At 42.3% G+C, this 19,232-nt stretch overlaps 1 protein-coding gene across 6 annotated transcripts in view; it reads right to left on the bottom strand.

The window, feature by feature from the left end:
- FAM184A (family with sequence similarity 184 member A) overlaps positions 1–19,232 on the bottom strand; it is a 300,376-nt gene that overhangs the window by 149,469 nt on the left and 131,675 nt on the right. For all 6 annotated transcript variants that reach the window (XM_077487031.1, XM_077487035.1, XM_077487036.1 and 3 more), the window contains exons 3-4: positions 10,592–11,446; positions 2,647–2,782 (exon numbers count right to left, since the gene is read on the bottom strand). In XM_077487031.1, coding sequence (XP_077343157.1) covers positions 2,647–2,782; positions 10,592–11,446 — 991 coding nt within the window. The remainder of the gene's footprint in view (positions 1–2,646; positions 2,783–10,591; positions 11,447–19,232) is intronic.

The raw sequence follows: 19,232 nt of genomic DNA, 5'->3' as shown, positions 1-19,232 counted from the left end.
CAGGGACAGGTCCGGATCGACGTCACGGACCTGGCTCCTAACTTTTTAAGCTGGCTCCTAGATTCCAAGCAAATTTGTCAACCCCTGATTTACTTTCAATAAAACCCTTTTTGTGGAAACAAAAATTGAAATGATAGATACTGTTTAAAAAATGCTAGTTGCCAAGTTATCATTCTGACCATCTGACATCATTGCCTTCTGAGTCTCTGAGTCTTCACAATGCTTTTTAATTTCAGTTTTGGAGCAGGTATGAAACCTTTAAAAATGTTGTCATGTTTTAGTGCTGAATATTAGTGAACTGCACCACGATATTGAAGATCAGTGCAGTGGCTGAATTAATAGTGAGCTAAAAACTCCCAACATAAAATAAAAATGATAAACAACACTAATTCTTAAATATCCAGTAATGAAACGACAATTAAATAAAAATGCATCAATAAAATTACATAATCAATCTAAAATAACATGTGCAATTCTACTAAAGTGATAAGTGCAATTTAAATCAATAAACTCTTATAACTACACCCAAAAAAGTTTTATCCATTATGGGCCACCAAAAAATCAACAGTGGACGTGACGTCACCATGGTGTTTCGAGCCTAGGCTCACAGCCAGGTAGTTAGTGGCTGGAGCCAACTCGTATAGCACAATGTACTGGTGTCGGTTAGACATGTTTAAACGTAAGTGGTTGGTGTAACTTTGTTTTTTATAAATCAAAATACAGTTCTACACTATAGAGGCCTTTCTCTTTCTCCCCTTACAATATTTATGAGGTGTGCTGGTTCTATGTGAGTGGAGTCATTATGGCCGTGTGGTGCTGTGACAACCATATGAAGATCCATAGAGGGATCCATAGAGATAAAAATAAACAAACAATAAATATTGATTATTTACATAAAGTGCTAATGTGCCAATAATAGATCATAAGTGACTTATATATACTTATCACAAAGTGCTGATGTGACAACAAACTAAACAATAACTCAAATGAGTGAACTAAAAAGTGCACAAATCATAATTTTTCAAAAAAGTCCTCTTATAATTTTCAAATAAATAAATTCTTTGTGATGGTGCTCCAATTAAAAACACAGTGATGTCATACTTGAGCACCCCCCTCCCCCCCCCCGTGTGATTCTACTCACCTCAGGGTGTGACGGCACAATTAAGGTCTACAGTATGAAAAAGTAGGCTGGGATAGTGTTTTATTGTTTAAAACAACATTTATTAAAAGACAAAGTCTCCAGGGTACTCACACTTTATGGGTGCTTACAGCACTCTACAGCAGGCACTCTACAGCAAGCAGATATATAAAATCCAGTAAGGCTATGTGTCCATTATGGTCTCCACCACTGCTCAGAGAAGTGTCTGTGCTGTTTCCTGCACCATCCTGTCCCCTTCCCAATGTGTGTCGACACAGGGATATGACGGCTAGGTTAATTTTTTTAGACTTGATTTTATTGAATATAAATTAAAATTCTGATGTAAGATTTGTAAACATCATAGAAAAGGCTGTAACAAGGTAGTTCATCACATTTTCGATGTATGTCCTTGGGAGGGGTGTATGGGTTTTGCAGCCACACCACTTCCTCAGGACCCACAATGATTAATAGTCCAAGAGGTTAATCATAATCATAAAAAGACCTATACAGAAAAAGATGTTTTGTAGGTGGCACCCTGTTGTTGACACCTCTCTGCTAGCATCACACTTCAAAATAGTTCACTCATAGACGGATACTTTCTCGTGACTCCTAAATATTGCTGTTGAACCCATCTAGCGGAGTCTTTATAAGGTGAATAGGACCCCTCTATGGGAGATTTGTAAATTAATACATTGTTTATAATAGTGACATGCTGGGTATCAATATAGACTTACTATAGGTGTTAATATGCTGATATAATATTATTTATATTCAATAAAACTGCTAACCTTCATATAGGTCGGATGTTATTATATTTGGTGGTCACCAGTGGTATATTCAAAGTCCCATTCAACTAGAATAGTATACATATTGGAATGATACCCTGTTAGACCACTTCCATGTTTGATTTCACAACACCCCAACCTTTGTGGAACATATTTTAGTGCTGTCTGTGCCCCCATTGGGAACATTTTCTCCTACTTCCTGCTATGATTACTGATCCTACTTGGAAATAGCTAAGGGTACAGAGACCGCAATAAAAAAAAAAAATTGTGAAGCACTAAAAACGTATTGACCTTATGGGCAGCTATCCTGTGGGTTAAGTGATCTTTTATTTTCCTCTATAAATCCAAATGTGATGAGTGGGTTAATGACGGATTATATCATGTGCTGGATATCAAGTTTGCCCTCATCCTGCAGCCCATTGTTGATGGCATCAATGTATTCTGTCATGATGGAGTCTATATGCCCCCAAACTGGGATTAAGCAAGCTGAGCATACCTATAGTTTTGCACCACACATAGTGGCAATGACACTATAAACAAAAACAAAGTAAAAAAAAAAAATCATATAGTTTTCATGTGTGGTAATTAGGGCCAATGGCTGATTGCCACCAAATGCTAAGAGTGCTGTGTGGATTTTCTGAATGACTATGCTTTATGAATGTATGTTTTTTGTTGAGTTTCCATCATGTATATCCAATATATATATTTAGACAAACCACCTACTGGCTTTTAGTACAAGTTCTGTTGCCTGCTGCTGTAGACGTTCCCGAGCAGCTGCTAGCTCGCTTTCCATCTCTTTGTGTTTGCTTAGTAAGGACATCTCCTCCTGCTTCACAGTTTCCAGCTGTTTTTGTAGGACCTAAGGGAACATGCAAAATTTATTAAATATACATGACAATAAAATCATGATGGAAGAGTTGTGCGATCCTACATCTCTTATCATAAACTCAATCATAAAGTGGCAGTAACATAATTTATCACTCAGCAAATAAACCTAAAAATAAACATGCTCCAGCTGCATAAATCTATCAAACCTGCCACCAAATACACCTCAGTATTTCAGCTTGTTTTTCTGTATTCCTTCCAAATGGTAAGTAATTACAGTAAATCTGTCTGATTTCTGATAGAGGCCATTTATTTAAAGCCCAAATGCATAGAGATTTTTTGTAAGTTCTAATGTGTAAGCAAATGTTAAACCTGCTCAACTGTAATCAGTTCACAGTACATTAAAAATCAAAACTTTTCTTTTCCAAGATACTAAAGCTCTCGCTGTGCTTCAAGCCCTCTGTAGACAGGAAAGCTGTGAGTTTCACAGAGTACATTGTTTTTTTGCCCAGCTCTCTCCTAGACCACTCACAGAATGCCTTGTGTTTTTGAAATACTGTTGAGAAAAAAATCCTTATTCCTTAGTGTCTTTCTCTGCATTTCACATCTGCCCTCCTGCAGTTACAATGCTGACAGTTTCACCATATCCATCATGCTGGTGTCTATATGCCTCAGTGCTCCCAACCAGAGATAAGGAAGGCTAGGTGCTTACACATTTAATTAAATCGAAAGCAGGCTGCAGTGTTTCCCATCGTTGATGCAACAATAAAAAGATTTTTGAACTCACCACTAAATCTTTTACTGAAAGGACATGGGAATTCAGAAATCATAAAACAGTTGGGTTATATGCTGCTGCTTGCAGAAAGGTTTGGACAAACAGAAAAAGCACTGTATAACCCCACAGAGTATCAAGCTGTACAAGAATCGCTGCAAAAGCTGTGAGCCAAGCAACACCAACAGAAGGAGTAATAGAACTATCTAAATGGGGAGAACAGACCAAAAACAAGAATGGTCAATAAAGAGAACACGCAAAGATTTCCTAGCCTCAAATTTTTTTTTAAGGGAAAATCAGAAATAAGGTCCACAAGGCAAGTCCAGCTGGTCTAATGCTGCATAGATATGACCGGACTTTCCGGAAGAAAAGGTCAGGCGGAATCATTCCGTCGGATATTACGATCGTGTGTGGGCTTCATCTGACTTTTTTCTTCAAAAATTCGACGGACCTAGAAATAGAGCATGTTTCAAATCTGTCCGACGGAATACATTTCTATCAGGAAAAACCGCTCGTCTGTATGCTGGTCCGACGGACCAAATAAGACACTAGGGCAGCTATTGGCTACTGGCTATTGACCTTCCTTTTCTAGTCCCGTCGTACGTCATCACGTTCAAAATGATTGGACTTTGGTCCGTTCATGTGTGGGCAAGTCCGTTCGGTTGGAAGTCAGTCGTAACTTCGTCGAAAGTCCGTTGGAACTCTGTCGGGAAGACCGTCAGACCTTTTCTCCCAGAAAGTCCGGTCGCTTGTACGTGGCATAAGGGTGACAAAGGGATAAAGCCTTAAACTTCTGACCCCAGGAATCAGAGAAGACAGGCTTTAAGAAGGAGTAGAGATGTCTAGGAATGCCATCCAATCTCGTATGTGATAATCAAGATACAGACCTTTCTAGCATTATACACTAAGGGCATAGTCAAGTACCTAAAGAGTTGCCCTAATTGAACCATCTTAAGGCAGAGACAAGGGGGAAAACAGCACAAGAGGTGCCTCCAACCAAAATAGACAGGAGACAACCACTCCACGCTTATGCAGTGACACAGAAAAGCAGACCTTTTAACAAGGACACCCTGCGGTATTACAAGAACCTGCAAGGCCTGTGTACCTGATTAATGACATGGAAATACAAGTCCCACAACTCACCATGATCCAGCGGAGTGTCCATAGCCATGGAATGAGGGGTAGAAACCTTAGCCAGAGAGCTAAGACTGATCACATGAATAATGACAGGAGCAGAAAACATTTTTGAAGAACCTTTTATAGAGGCTGTGAATCAGTCACAGAAGGAGGGCCTGACTCTCGATAATTAAAACCCTGGAGGACCTTAAACACATGCTCTTTCCCGCTAGGAGTGTCTGCAGTAGGGCTGCAATAGGAGCGGACTACTGTTCCAAGGAAACACAAACCCCTCCAGTGATGGTCTCTTCCTAAAACGCAAGCGATAAAGCACATCCAAATGCACATATTGTAGTCCTTATAAAGCAAACTACACAATGGAGAGGCTGAGAGTAACTTCCTCAATGTCATCCATCATAGGGACCATGTTAACCCCCTTATTAGAGATGGGCCGAACGACCCTCTGCTCAGTTCGTGTCAGAACTTTCAAACATCGCAAAAGTTTGGAGCCGAACAATGAACCTGATTAAAGTCTATGGGACCCGAACTGGAAATCAAAACTGCCCAATTTGAAGGTTTATATGCAAGTTATTGGGCATACAAAGGGTATGGGGTCCGGGTAGTGCCTGGGGGACATGTATCAATGCAAAAAAGTAAAAAAATAAAAAAAAATCTTAAATGAGCAGTGATTTAATAATGCTTAGAGTGAAACAATACAATTTTTAAATTAGTTTAAATATAATGCCTGGGGGTTCCCCTTAGTCTGTCGGTCTGTAAAGTGGCACATCTGTACCATGTACAGAACCTGCTGCAGCATCTATAAAGAACAAAAAATGAAATTTTCCCTGCAAGCTTTTTTTATTGTGTAAACAACGGCTTGGGGAGTCAGTCTGTATGATGAGGCCACAATTTAGTGCACTCGGAATAAGATTAGAGATTATTGTCTCTAAATAATCTCCCACCATATGATGCAGACGCTGCCAATGGGATGTGGAAGCTAACAGCCCTGGGTGCTGAGGACTAAAATAATTTAGCAAAAGTACAATCTTGGAGGAGGATTTTGAAGGAATTGAAGCAGAGGAAGACATATGTCAAACCCTGAGAGGGTTGTCTGTCCCCAGAACCCTTGGGATTGGGTCACTGATGCATCCATTTTCACGGCTCACTATCCTTGTCACTTCCTCAAATGGTGACAATACAGTGCATGCATCCTTTATCAGCAGCTATTGTCGTGGCAAAAAAAAAAGCAGAGCCAAGCATACCACACAGGCACTCACTGATGGCCCTCTGCTAAATGTGCAGCTGCTGCAGCAGTGCCAAAGTTGAGTTCCACCTGGTGGGCATATCACACATCAGGCGATTTATGGGCAGGTGGAATCCCCGGTGAATTTCAGCCAACCAAGCACTAAAATGGCTACAGACTCTTCTGGCCTGCTTCAGAAGATCTTGCAACCCTGGGTACCTTTTTAAAAAATGCTGCACCACCAAATTGAAGACATGCCAAGCATGGCACGTGTGTTGACTTTCCTTGTGGAAGGGCAGACAGGAGGTTAGTGCCATTATCGCATACCACCATTCCTGACTCAAGCTGACATGGCATGAACCACCTCTGGGCCTGCCCCTGCAGAGCTCTCTGCTCCGGTGTGGCTCCTATCCCATAGACAGACCAGCTGAACCACTGCATGGCATCTTTTAGCCTGACTCATTGAATAACCCCTTGAATGCTTAGGGGATACTGGTGGTTCATAGCACAATTCAGCAGAGGAGGGCATGGAGGAGGAGGAAGGGGCGGAGCTGACAAACCTCACCTTATCACCACCAGCTGTATGAAGACATGGCTGAGCCCTGTCCTGCATCCTCCCTAGTTGCAAGCAGAGTTATCCAGTGTTCTGTGAACAAAATATAGCGTCCCTGACCATGTTTGTTGGACCACGAGTCAGCAGTAAGGTGGACCTTTCAGCTGACTGCTTACCCAATGTTGCCACAACATTGCCTTCCACATGATGGTACAGAGCTGGAATGGCCTTACGTGCAAAGAAATAGCACATTCTGGAAATTTACTGAAGTAGCAGAATCCACCAGAGGGAAAGGCGGGAGTTGTAAAGCCAGCAGCTTGGACAAGCTGGAATTAGATGCTGGGCACGTGGGTGGCTGTGACTGTATTTTTTTCCAGCTGCAGCAACTGGGATAGAGGCATTTGCCTGCTATACTCTACAGCTAGTGGTGTGCTGCTGGCAGATGTGCTGCAAGGACCTGTGACACCCTTCGCTATACCATCATCCCTGTCAGTGTAGGCTGCTGAGACGTCATGAGCTATAGCGGGAGTAGACCTGAAAGGTGAGAAGTGAGAGAAGAATTGCGTCCCTTTTGTGTAGATTTCAAGTACTCTTGCCAATAGGCTAAGTGGGATGTTAAATGCCTTGTCAAGCATGTGTTACCCAAATTTCTGCTGTTTTTGCCACCCTTGATCTGTTTGAGGCAAAGTTTGCAAATTACAACAGTGGGATCGGCTGCCCTGAGCTGTGGGAAGTGGGATGGGAAATAACAGCTCCACAATCTGATAGAATAGGGTGGCTTCTCTCTACTCTTCCATGATGGCTGCCTCTGGAGGACATCTTGCCTCATTGGAGTTGTGCCCTACCCTCACTTTCCTTCTCTGCTCTATCATCATAATCCCCACCATCCTCATCTTCACTGAAGCCAACTTGGCAATACACTCTGGCGGGGGGAACATGACTGCCAATTTGTTGTTTATCAGTATTCTCCCCTCTCTGTAGGTTCCTACCTTCCTCAACCTCAGAGTCAAAACCAACATCAGAATCAAGTAATGCCTGTGCATCGTCAAGGAGCAAATGTGTTCAAATAACTCAGCTGACTCATCCATGCATGATGCCAGGGCTATGACAGAAGAAACTGTGGACAAGAAGGCAGGATAAGCCTTTCTGGCAGCTGTAGTGAACTGTGCACTAGTCTCTGCTTGGGTGATAGAGGATGAGGAGGATGAGGATGGTTTAGTAAGCCAGTCCACCACCTCCTCTGCATGCTGTGGCTGGATAGCATGGGCAACATCACTAAACAGAGAAAATGGTGCCCTGCCTGAGAACAGATCATGTCCACCTTTGCCTATCGATACAGACACTGCTGCCCTCATAGTGGCATGGGAATGTCTGCCTCTCCTTGTTGGCCTTCCAGACATGACGGGGGGCTTATTAGCCAAATGTAATAGAGACGTGGAAATGTGTAATTGGATGCATTTTAATCAATGGAAAGTGGTGTTTGGTGCACTTTACCTTGAGGACTGCCACTGACAGAAATGTCACTTCAATATGCTGCAGTAAAACTGCACTGACACACTAAAATATCCTGCAGTAAAACTGCACTGATATACTTCAATATACTGCACTAAAACTGCACTTATGCACTACAATATACTGCAGTAAAACTGCACTGATGCACTACAATATACTGCAGTAAAACTGCACCGATGCACTACAATCTACTGCAGTAAAACTGCACTGATGCGCTACAATATACTCAAGTAGAAATGCACTGACACACTTAAATATACTGCAGTAAAACTGCAGTGACGTACTACACTGAGGCCGCGTACACACCTCACATGGGTTGATGTCACATGGGGACTATGACATCGTAAGGGGGCGGGGTCACCATGTGACCAACCCATGTGACATATACCATGTGACACCGCCCCATTGTCACTATATAAGTGGCCGCACAGCGCGGCTCTGCCATTCCGGCCGGAGAGAGCGACGTGTCAACATCTCCTCGAGAAGAAGAAGAACAAGAAGAAGAACGGAAGGCGACCGGAAGGCGACAGCGGCGACAGAAGACCGGGCCACCGCCTGCAAAAGAGCTATAAGAAGGCGCGGTGACCCGGCAGAAGAACGGAAGGCGGCGGCGACAGAAGACCGGGCCACCGACTGCAAAAGAGCTATAAGAAGGCGCGGTGGCCCGGCAGAAGAACCGAAGAGGGGGACAAGACCCCCGAAGTCGGGAGAAGAGGCCGGCGGCGGGGAGGAAGAAAGCCGGACTCCTCCGCTAGCAAAAGAGCTACACGAAGATAGCGGAGGAGTCCGGCGAGAAGACCCCCGAAGACGGAAGACCCCTGGAGCTGTGCAATAAAATATTTTATCTCGTGTGTTGTGTTTTTTTTTTGGGTACTTTTATTTTACAGGTGAATGGGTAGGGGTACATTGTACCCCATACTCATTCACATAGGGTGGGGGGCCGGTATCCGGGGGCCCCCTTATTAAAGGGGGCTCCCGGATTCCGATAAGCCCCCCGCCCGCAGACCCTGACAACCAACGGCCAGGGTTGTCGGGAAGAGGCCCTTGTCCTCATCAATATGGGGACAAGGTGCTTTGGGGTGGGGGGGCCGCGCGGTCCCCCCTTCCCCAAGGCACCCCCCCATGTTGAGGGCACGCGGCCTGGTACGGCTTGGGAGGGGGGGCGCGCTCGCTCGCCCCCCTTTCCTGGCCGGCCGGGTAGCGTGCTCGGACAAGGGTCTGTTGTGGACTTGGGGGGGACCCCCACGCCGATTTTTTTCGGCGTTGGGGTTCCCCTTTAAGTCCATACCAGGCGGCGGGGCCCGCGGCGTCTCCTTCGCGGGCCCCGCCTACCTGGAGACGCGCTCGTAATGAGCAGACTTTCCTCCGAGCGGGAACAGTTTGCTCATTTCGAAAGTGGCCTACACACGGGCGGACTGTTCGCTCAAACAAAGTTTCAGCGGACAGTTTTTCGGAATTTCCGAAAAACTTTGTTCGTCAAACTGTCCGCTGAAACTGTCCGCTGAAGCCCCACACACGAGCGGACTGTCCGCTGAAACACTGTTCAGCGGACAAAGTTGAGCGAACAGTCCGCCCGTGTGTACGCGGCCTGACACTGCACTATCACTATATTCAAACTACACTGATACTCTACACTTACAAAAGAATCACAATAGTACACTAACTTGCTAGCAGCAATGAACAGCGCCCTGTTTTATCTATCTCCACTCCAATATCACACTGCAAATGGCTCTTCTGGGAAGGAACCTTTTATAGTGTGGAGTGGGTCTATGAGCAATGAGCCATGATTGGCCTAAGTTATCATGACAGTGTTCTGTGCCCTGATTGTGCAAAGCCTTCATTCCTTCAGCCAATCAGGGCTTAGAATGTACTGTGTGGTGCGCAGTGCATTGTGGGGCATTCGGGGGGGGGGGGCGAACAAATAGTCGTACGCCCTGCCAATTCGGGTGTTCGTCAAACGGATGAACAGCCAATGTTCGGCCGAACCGTTCGCCCAACACTACTGCCTATCACAGGAGAGTTCTCAAGCCTTCTCATAGATGAAGGTCTTACAGCACCATGGTGATGGCCAACCTAATTAAAATCAAGGGCCTACTCACAGTGGGAACCCCTGAAAACAGAAAATTACTGCTCTGGGGCCCGGACTCAATTTCTAGACATGAGGACAACCCCTAGACAGAAGTCTTCCCATGATGGGGAGAAGGAACCCCTCCATAGTCCCAAAAAGACAAGGACATAGGAGTTGGTCTGAAGACTAGTGCGGGTGTTTGCAGGCACTTAAGCACTGTTGTTAACTTAGAAATATTTTAGACCAGCGAAGGTACAGTTTAAATAGATAAATATTTAGGGCCAATTCACACCAGTGTATTGATCTGTGTTTTAGGGCAGCTGTAAAATGCAGATCAACTGAAGGATATAATTTCCAATGTGTCCTACTGATATTATAACGATGTGTCAACGGACATCAAAATGTATGCGAACAGACATCAAAATGTATGTCAAGAGACATCAGCGTGCGTTAAAATGCAACTAAAATGGATGGAAATGTACATGCATTTTTCATCCATTTTAATGCAGGTCAGTGTGAACTGGTCCTCAAGCTACTCATGTATTTAGAAGAGTAAATGCTGTTTTTTTTATTTCTTACCTGAACATTACTTTCTGCTGAACTTAGAGAAGCTTGAAGTTTTTGGCACTTTTCCCTTAGGCTCGCAGCTTCCTCCTGTACAACCTGAAATTCTGTTTTAAGGATACCAAGGTTCTTTTGTAAAATGGCTTCTTGATTCTGAAACTCTCTCTTCAGTTCTGCTTCTTTCTGTTTACAAACATGTAGGCTCTCTGCAGTAAAGAGCTGAGATCTTTTCAGTGCCTCTAGTTCATGTTCATAGAATGCTTGGGCTTTACTTAGCTTTGCTTCATAATCCTCATGTAATTTTTTCCTCTCTAGCCGTAGGTCTTCCAACTTTTTGTTGAGATCCTCCACTTGCAATCGATGCATCTCCTCTAGTGTTTCTTGCCCCTTATTTATAGTAGCATGTTGGTTGTGCTGAGCTTTCAGGAGATCTTGTATTTCTATTCTATGACTTGCCCTTAGTTCCTCAAGGGCCGCACGCTTGTCTTTTTCAAACTGTACTTGAAGTTGCATGAAACTTCTTATCCTTTCTTCAAATCGCTTTCTAATTTCCTCCACCTCCCGTGACATAGTCACAACTCTCTGAACATGCTGGGCTTCTGAACAAAGTTGCATATCTTCTACTCTATGTTTGTAAACTTCAAATTCCGTTAGTGCTTGGTGCTTCATCTTTTTATGTTCTTCCAGCGACTCCTCTAGTGCTTGGATTTTCCTTTTCAGTTCAGTTTCTTCCGATACTTTATTTTTATATTGTAATATTTTTTCCCGTGTTTCAGCAAGAATCTGTTGAATTTCTTCTTCGTGAGCTTCTTTAATGGCTTGTACTCCTGATTCATGCTCATCATTCCTGGTGTTTAAGGCATATATGACCTGACAATCAGTACAAATACACATAATTATTCAAATATGAAATTCAATATATAACATAAAAGCAGTTTATAGAGATAATATTAAAAAATATTATTATAATCATTTAAAAATTATGTATGCCGTGCATTACATTAGTATTCATCTCCCTTGGACTTTTCCACATTTTATAGTGTTATACTCTGGAATTATTAACATCTATTTTACCACGGAATTCCTATTTACAAATCATACTTAACCGCGTCAAAACCAGACTGTTCCAGGACACTTTTCAGCATTGTCACACTTCGAATGACAATTACTCAGTCATGCAACACTGCACCCAAATTAAATTCATATCATTTTTTTGTAAAGACAGATAGAGCTTTCGTGTTACTATATAAAGAGTACAAGAGAAAGTTTCTGTTATAAAACCGTGCAAGTAAATAATCTTTCTTCATAAATCTAGGCTAAAATATATTCTGCTACATTTCTTCAGTGAAAAACAAAAACAAATCTATGTATATTATTTGGTCTGTGTGAAAGTTAGAGTCTACAAACTATGGTATATATTTCTGAAAATTGATCAGTCCTGATGGACTGACTTCAGGCCCTAAAATGCCAGTACAGTAAAAATAACCCAAACATGACCCCTTTTTAGAAAGTAGACAGTCCAAGGTATTCAGTAAGAGGCATGGTGAATTTTTCGACGTTGTCATTTTTTATCATAATTTTCTTGAAAATGTTGAAATTAAATAAAAAATATATTTTTTTCACAAAGTTGTCATTTTAAGTTCTCACACACAGCAAAGACATAGTTATAATTACATCCCAAAACACATTCAGCTACTCCTTCTGAGTAAGAGGATACCACATGTGTGAGACCTTTTCACAGCCTAGCCGTTTAGAGGAGCCCAAAATTCAAGGAGCACCTTTGGGCTTTCAAAGAGCATAAATTACACAACTTTATTTTTTTGCCACAAGTTTTTGGAAAATATGGAATGAAAAGAAAAATGTATTTTTTTTTACATAAAGTTGTCAATAATAAGATATTTCTAACACACAGCATGGGCATACTTAGAATTACACCACAAACAATTACACCACAAAACACATTCTGCTACTCCTCCTGAGTACAGCAATGCCACACTTGTGAGACTTTTTCACAGCCTAGCCATAGATAGTCCCAAAATCCAAGGAACACCTTTAAGCATTATAGGAACATAAATTACACATTTAACCTCCTGACTACCTATCACATTTTTGGAGGTCCTAGTGCACCTGGACAGCAAAAATACACAAGAAATGTCCACATTTTGGAAAGAAAACACCCCCAAGGTATTTTCAAAGAGGCATGGTGAGTCTTTTGAAGACTTAATTTTTTTGCAACAGGTTTTTGGCAAATGCAGAATAAAATTCATTTTTTTTTCATAAAGTTTTCAATTAATAATATATTTTTAACACATTATTTAGAATACTAATTTTTACTACTTAGAATGACACCCCAAACCATATTCTGCTACTTCTCTCGACTATGACGATACCACAAGTGAGATTTTTTCACAGCCTAGCCACAAAACGGGGTCCAAAAACAAAAGAACACCTTCTGCCGTTCTCTTAACCCTCTTGTATTTTATTGTATTGTAACAATACTCTCACCCTTTATATTATAAAGTGCTGCACAAATTGTTCACGCCACACAAATCCTGTATAATAATAATAAAAATAATAATAATAATCAAAAACAACTCAAAGCAATGAGAAGCAACTGCTCATGAATGCAAAGGCAAATTAAAGCAACTCAAAATCACCTGAAAACATACCTTTACCTGATATCTAGAAATAGAGCTTCTTACAAAATAAAAAAAAAAACCTGTTTCAGTCTGCAGCAAGAATTTAAATATCACTTGCAACTTTTGGAACGGTATTTAAAAGAGAAGTATGTTTTTTTTTTATTATTTGTGATTCATACTTACCTATGTGGATGCAGCATCAGACAGATGCTGTATATGTCCCCCACCGTCTCTGCACTGAGAACCGAACCACCAAGCATAGCCGATGGCTTAGTTTTTACAGATCCCAGAGAGGAGAGCTGCAGACTGTCAGCGCTAAGCTGTGGAGAGGTGGGGAGCGTTTCAGCGTCTCAACAGCTTGCTGAGACAATAAGACTGCCATCAATCAAGGTAGATGGCGGATCCAGACTTGGGAAGTCAGGATGACATGCTGCCTCGACTGATGGCAGTGACGTCAGTGGGGAGAACAGACTTCAGACCGCTCACCGCTGAAAATGGGTCACAGGAGTGCAAAACGAATTGCACTCCTGTGACCCAGAGGAGAAGCCTAGCCTAAAAAGCTCAGGCTGGACTTCTCCTTTAATTTGTACAACTGATATCCTGGAATTTTCATGCCCATACTCTTGTAGTTGACACATTACTGCACAGAACTTGAGGTCAAACAACAGGATGTCTGTTCCATGGAATATAACAAGGTCTTTAGGCATACATTACTAGAATATTCATCCTAGGGTGGGAACAGGAATAAATGGACCCGACCAGCCCATATATGTCTATATGGGATTTATGCGTTAATATGTACATTATATGTATATCCTATAATTATGTAAAATGAAAACTCCACAATCTACTGACAAATCCTGTAAAGTGCAATTAATTAAAGGCACCCATGACCAAGTTCTGCACATGGGCTGGCATCAGGCCTTAATCACATCCCAGTTAGTAGACCCACCCACATGTATTCACAGACACTGAAGATCTGTGCTTCTCTGCACTAGTCAACGCCACAGCTATGCACTTTTCAGCGCTTACAAGCACTGTGGCAACGTGCAGTTTTCCACTTGTTGACACTGCAATGACATGCACTTTTGCACTTGCTGACAGTGCACAGATGTACAATTGTCAGTGAGGGATTGTTGTAAATTGTATTCACTGTTTGTTAGGAATAAGTAAATACTTAAATTTCTACAGTGTAGCCGCATGTGCACTTTTATACTTAAAAGTCGAGGCATCATGTACAATTTGGGCCTAGGATTCAGGGGGATAGACAGGAACACCGTGATGGTCTGAAGACTAGCACAGGTGCTTGCAGGCACTTCAGCGCTTATCCTACAAACATTTTACACCAGCTAAGGTTCAGGTTGTTCTAAAGGCTAAAGTTTTTTTTTACCTAAATGCATTCTCCGCATTAAGGTAAAAAACCTTAAGTATGCAGCTCCCCCCCCCCCATATTTCCCTAAGCCCGCTCTTGGTGCTGACATGTGCATTAGAGCAGTACCTCTCTCCTTCCCCATTGGCTCAGACACAGCAGTGGGAGCCATTGACGCTGAGCAGGGGGAGGGGTGTGGAGCCGAGCCATACTCTGTGTGAACACACAGAGCAGGCTCAGGGAGAGCACATGAGTGCCCCCCATAGCAAGCGACTTTCTATAGGGGCACTCGGTGAATGGGGGGGAAGCCAAGAGCACTGGCGGGTAACCCGAGAAAACCATTGCACAGAGCAGGCAAGTATAGCATTTATCATTTTTATTTTTATCTGAACGTTTACAATCACTAAGTTTAAATAAATAGAGATTTAAGGAGGTATTAAACCCAAAAACTAAAAATATAACATTTTGCAGCTTACTAACCTGTAAATGTCGCTACATTCGTTTTCATTTTTAGGACTTTGTTTCCTTCATTTTCACCTAGTGATCCAGCCCATGCTTCCTGTCTTAGGATGTCTCCACTCAGGTTGGAGGAGCAACGGAGACACCCTCAGACAGCAGTACAGTTTAGCTGAGATGAGAGTAGTGTTAGATAAACTAGTAGATTTAAGCGGACTTGACTAATAAATTAATGCTGATTTCCAGCTAGCACTTTTTAAGCAGTTACAGGAAACATTTTTTATTTCCTTTTTGGACAAGGGTTTTACATAAATGATTAAAAGTGCCTCCTTCTGCTTCTTCCTCACAGAATTTAACTGATAGCAGCAGGAGCCAATGGCTAAACTAATGCCGCGTACACACGAGCGGAATGTCCGACAGAAAAAGTCTGATGGAAGTTTATCATCGTATATTCCAATCGTGTGTATGCCTCGTCTGAATTTTTTCCGAAAATTCTGACTGACCTAGAAATATAACATGTTCTAAATATTTCCGACGGAACCAATTCCTATTGGGAAAACCACTTGTCTGTATGCTGTTCCAACTGACCAAAAAAACAACGCATGCTCTGAAGCAAGTACGAGACGGAAGCTATTGGCTATTGAACTTCCTTTTTCTAGTCCCGTCGTACGTCACCGTATTCTTGACGATGGGACAGTTTCAGCGGAACTCCGTCGGAAAAACCTTTTATTATAAGTTTATTCCGACGGGAAAACCGGTCGTGTGTACAGGGCATTAGAGACTAGGAAGAGAAGAGCTGCTGCAAAAGGGACAGCGCTGGATGAAGAATGGACTCAGCTTGTGGGGGAGCTGCTACTAAAAGTTTTTTTACCTTAATGCAAAGGATGCATTAACGTAAAAAAAACTTTAGAACCAATTTAAGGTTATGTTAGTTTACATTTAATATTTTTTGTAATCTGCATGCACTGCGATTTTGCACAAGCTTGATTTTACTATTTTAATCAAAGTCCTGAATGCGGCATACAGGATTGTACAGGAACCTGCAATCTTGAAGAATCAGCCGAGCAGCAGAAATGACTGATAAGCATTGGCAGGGAGAGAGATTACATTTGTTATATAGCTGTGTACAAAATGAAAAACCTGCTGTTAATAAATAGACTGGCAGAATAATTTATCAAGAGATGCACAAGCACTCTGGCACACACATGCCTGATTATATACTTGACAGTGTCTGTCTGTGACTCATATATCCAGCTGCAGATTATTACTACCGTTAATCTATGTAATATAAAATTACCGTAGGAACACCTACAGATATGCAAGTAAAAGGGAGATTTTTAAACCTAAAACAGCCCTATTTTTCTATGCCATGTCTTTGTATCAAAAAAGAAAATTATACAGTAATTAGCTTTCCTAAATGCATTTGAATACATACTAAAGAATCATTTATCTAGTTAATATATAATCAAACCTGGGAAGCCAGACGGGCAAAATGTGGAACACCTGCACTGTACAGAATAGGTTTTGTTTTCATTGCTATGTTTGCTGCCTATGTATGCCATGCTTTGCTGTTTATTTTTTTAAATCCTTACCGAATCAAGAAAATAAATAAAAAAATCACTGTACTTAAAATATTATATGGAAAAATAGCACTATTTATTTTTATGGCACTGAGAAATCACACATCGATGTACAGCAGAAAACCATTCACATCAGTTCCTTCCTCTAATAAACCTTCTAATTCAACAAAAACCATTGGGCTGCACAGGGCCATCTGTGGTCGAGTCCTTTAATCGAGACTGAGGCACAGCAAACCTGCGTCCTTCAGTGTGGATTCAAAGGTGCCGTTTTGCTTTGCACTCCAAACCCTGGGGGAAAAAGATCAGTTCTGTAGCATTGCCAGACAATGCTAAACAGAAGCACTGAGAAAGATTGTGTGATGGAATTACTACAAGCTTGCTGCTGCAGAATAATGTGTTTTTCAGTGCCTTTTTACATGCATTTTCATGCTTTTTTTTGTGCTTGTAGGAATGGATTATACACACAAAACTACCAATAATTCACAAATAAATGCGTGTACATGCATTTTACGTAAGCTTTCCATGTGCTCCCATTGAAGTACATAGGGCAAAAAAACGCAATGCACTGAACCAAAAGAAGTGTTGATGGGGGAATCAAGCACTTTTCTTTCCTTCCACCCATGTTGGAAAGAAAGAAAATCAAATCATCTATGGCAGGGGGGTCAGCAACCAGTATATTGTGGACATGTGACTGGTAGATCACTGTCTGGACTTGCTGACCTGCCACAGAGTGCAATGCAAAGGGACTACTTGTGAAGTTTCAGCTGTTGTAGGGAGCAAGAGCCCCATAAGACGATGCTTCCTCTGTAGTGCCGGCTCCTGTTCCATGTGAAGTGATACCAACTGCACTCCACCTCTTATCTCCAGAGTGGTGCCAGCAGCAGGTAAGAAGAGATCTTCAGGTCAGTGTGAAGCAGTATGCTGGGCATAAGAGTATAGGGCTGCTTTCACACTGATGCGCTGCTGTTTACCTACACAGCTGGTGCAGTACAATGTACCTGCAGCTTTCCTGCACTTAGCCAAAGACTTTGATTACATCCTGCAGGTTTGGTGCAGTTTCTGAAAGCGCACTACACCTGCAGGATATAATAGAAGTCTATGGAAAAGCACAGCTAACCCAGGAAGGTCGCAGATGCACTGCGCTGCACCCGTGGTGCAGGTAAACTTCAGCACATCAGTGTGAAAGCAGCCTTATAGGGGGTTTTACCCCCCCAACTTTACATGTGTAAGAGCATTAAGGGTGCCACTGCCAAATGCAACTAAGGGCTCATTCACAAGTGCAGCAGGCTACACTTGGGTTTGAAGAGGAGTTTTTCAGCTGTAAAAACAATCTAACGCTGAAAAATCTGAAAAAATGCTGAAAAACGTGGCTATTATGCACTTATGAGCCATAAGCTTTTGTGGGAGTATAGTTTAAAGTTTAGTATAGTAAAAAGTTCTACTGCAAAACTCATTCTACATCTTTCTACAGCTAATACTACTGGTGTTTTTATACTGTCTAGTGTGCATGAGGCCTTAGGCTTGGTTTCCCCCCCATCTAATTCGCATGTCAGGAGATTGTGACCGGCTCTCAATGGAGCCAGTTCACACATCTCCAGAGCGGCTCCAGAGCAAATTGTACAGGAGTCCTGTGTGTCTTCTGGTCTGTTGTAGCTCCAAATTTAGGCAAAATTTTGGACTGAAATCGGACCTCAAACGGTGAATAGGGATGCACTGGATCCCTGCTTTGAGCCGCTCCGTACGGCAGCGTGAATCCATCCTTAAGGTTGCCTACCCTGATCTATGGGCTGTCCAGCTCTGTAGTAAAATGTTTCCAGGATTTCCCTGTAAGATTTTTATTCTGAAGGGCTTTGTTACAGTTTCTTTTAAATCTCTCAATCTCTATTTGCTTAGGGCTAAAAAACTGAGGATTTTCTGTGCACTATTTTGCTCTCTATCAGAAAGGATTCAAAATCAGATAAAACAAATTGTTCTCCATTGTCAGACACTAGTTCCCCTGGGCCACCTTATCTGTTATCTGTTGAAAACTATTAAGAGAAATGTAATTCTAGTAGCAGATGTTTTGTTGAAACATGATGGGGTGGTGACGTCACAAGGGGACAAGGTCTCTGAATGACGTCACCGGATCACCGGATGGCCACGTCCCATGGCTATATAAGAATTGGCACACACTGGGGCTAACACAACAGCGGGAGCTAGCGTCGGGAGAATACATCAGCAGGGGGAGAAGAACCAGCAGACGAACCAGAGGAAGAAGACAGCAGAGGGAGGAGAACCAGAGGAAGAATAAGAGGAAGAAGATAGCGGAGGGAGAAGAAACATCCCTGGAGAAAAGACACATTGAAGCTATGACGGAGGACATTCTTCATCTTTAATAATGGACTTTGGCAAAAACCTGTGTACTCTTTTTATTTTTGACACTTTTATGGGTGAATGAATGGGGGTACAATTTACCCCATACTCATTCACATAGGGGGGTGGAATCTGGGGGCCTCCTTGTTAAAGGAGGCTTCCAGATTCCGATAAGCCCCCTGCCCCCCTTATTTTGACGTGGGGTTCCCCTCAAAATCCATACCAGACCAAAGAGTCAGAGACAGATACAACAATCTGCA

The sequence above is a fragment of the Lithobates pipiens genome, unplaced genomic scaffold, assembly GCF_037356315.1.
Source record: "Lithobates pipiens isolate NorthernLeopardFrog02 unplaced genomic scaffold, aLitPip1_a1.2 Scaffold_18, whole genome shotgun sequence".
Lineage (NCBI taxonomy): Eukaryota > Metazoa > Chordata > Amphibia > Anura > Ranidae > Lithobates > Lithobates pipiens.
Note: the sequence above shows the minus strand (reverse complement) of the source record. Positions and strands in the feature narration are given on the sequence as shown.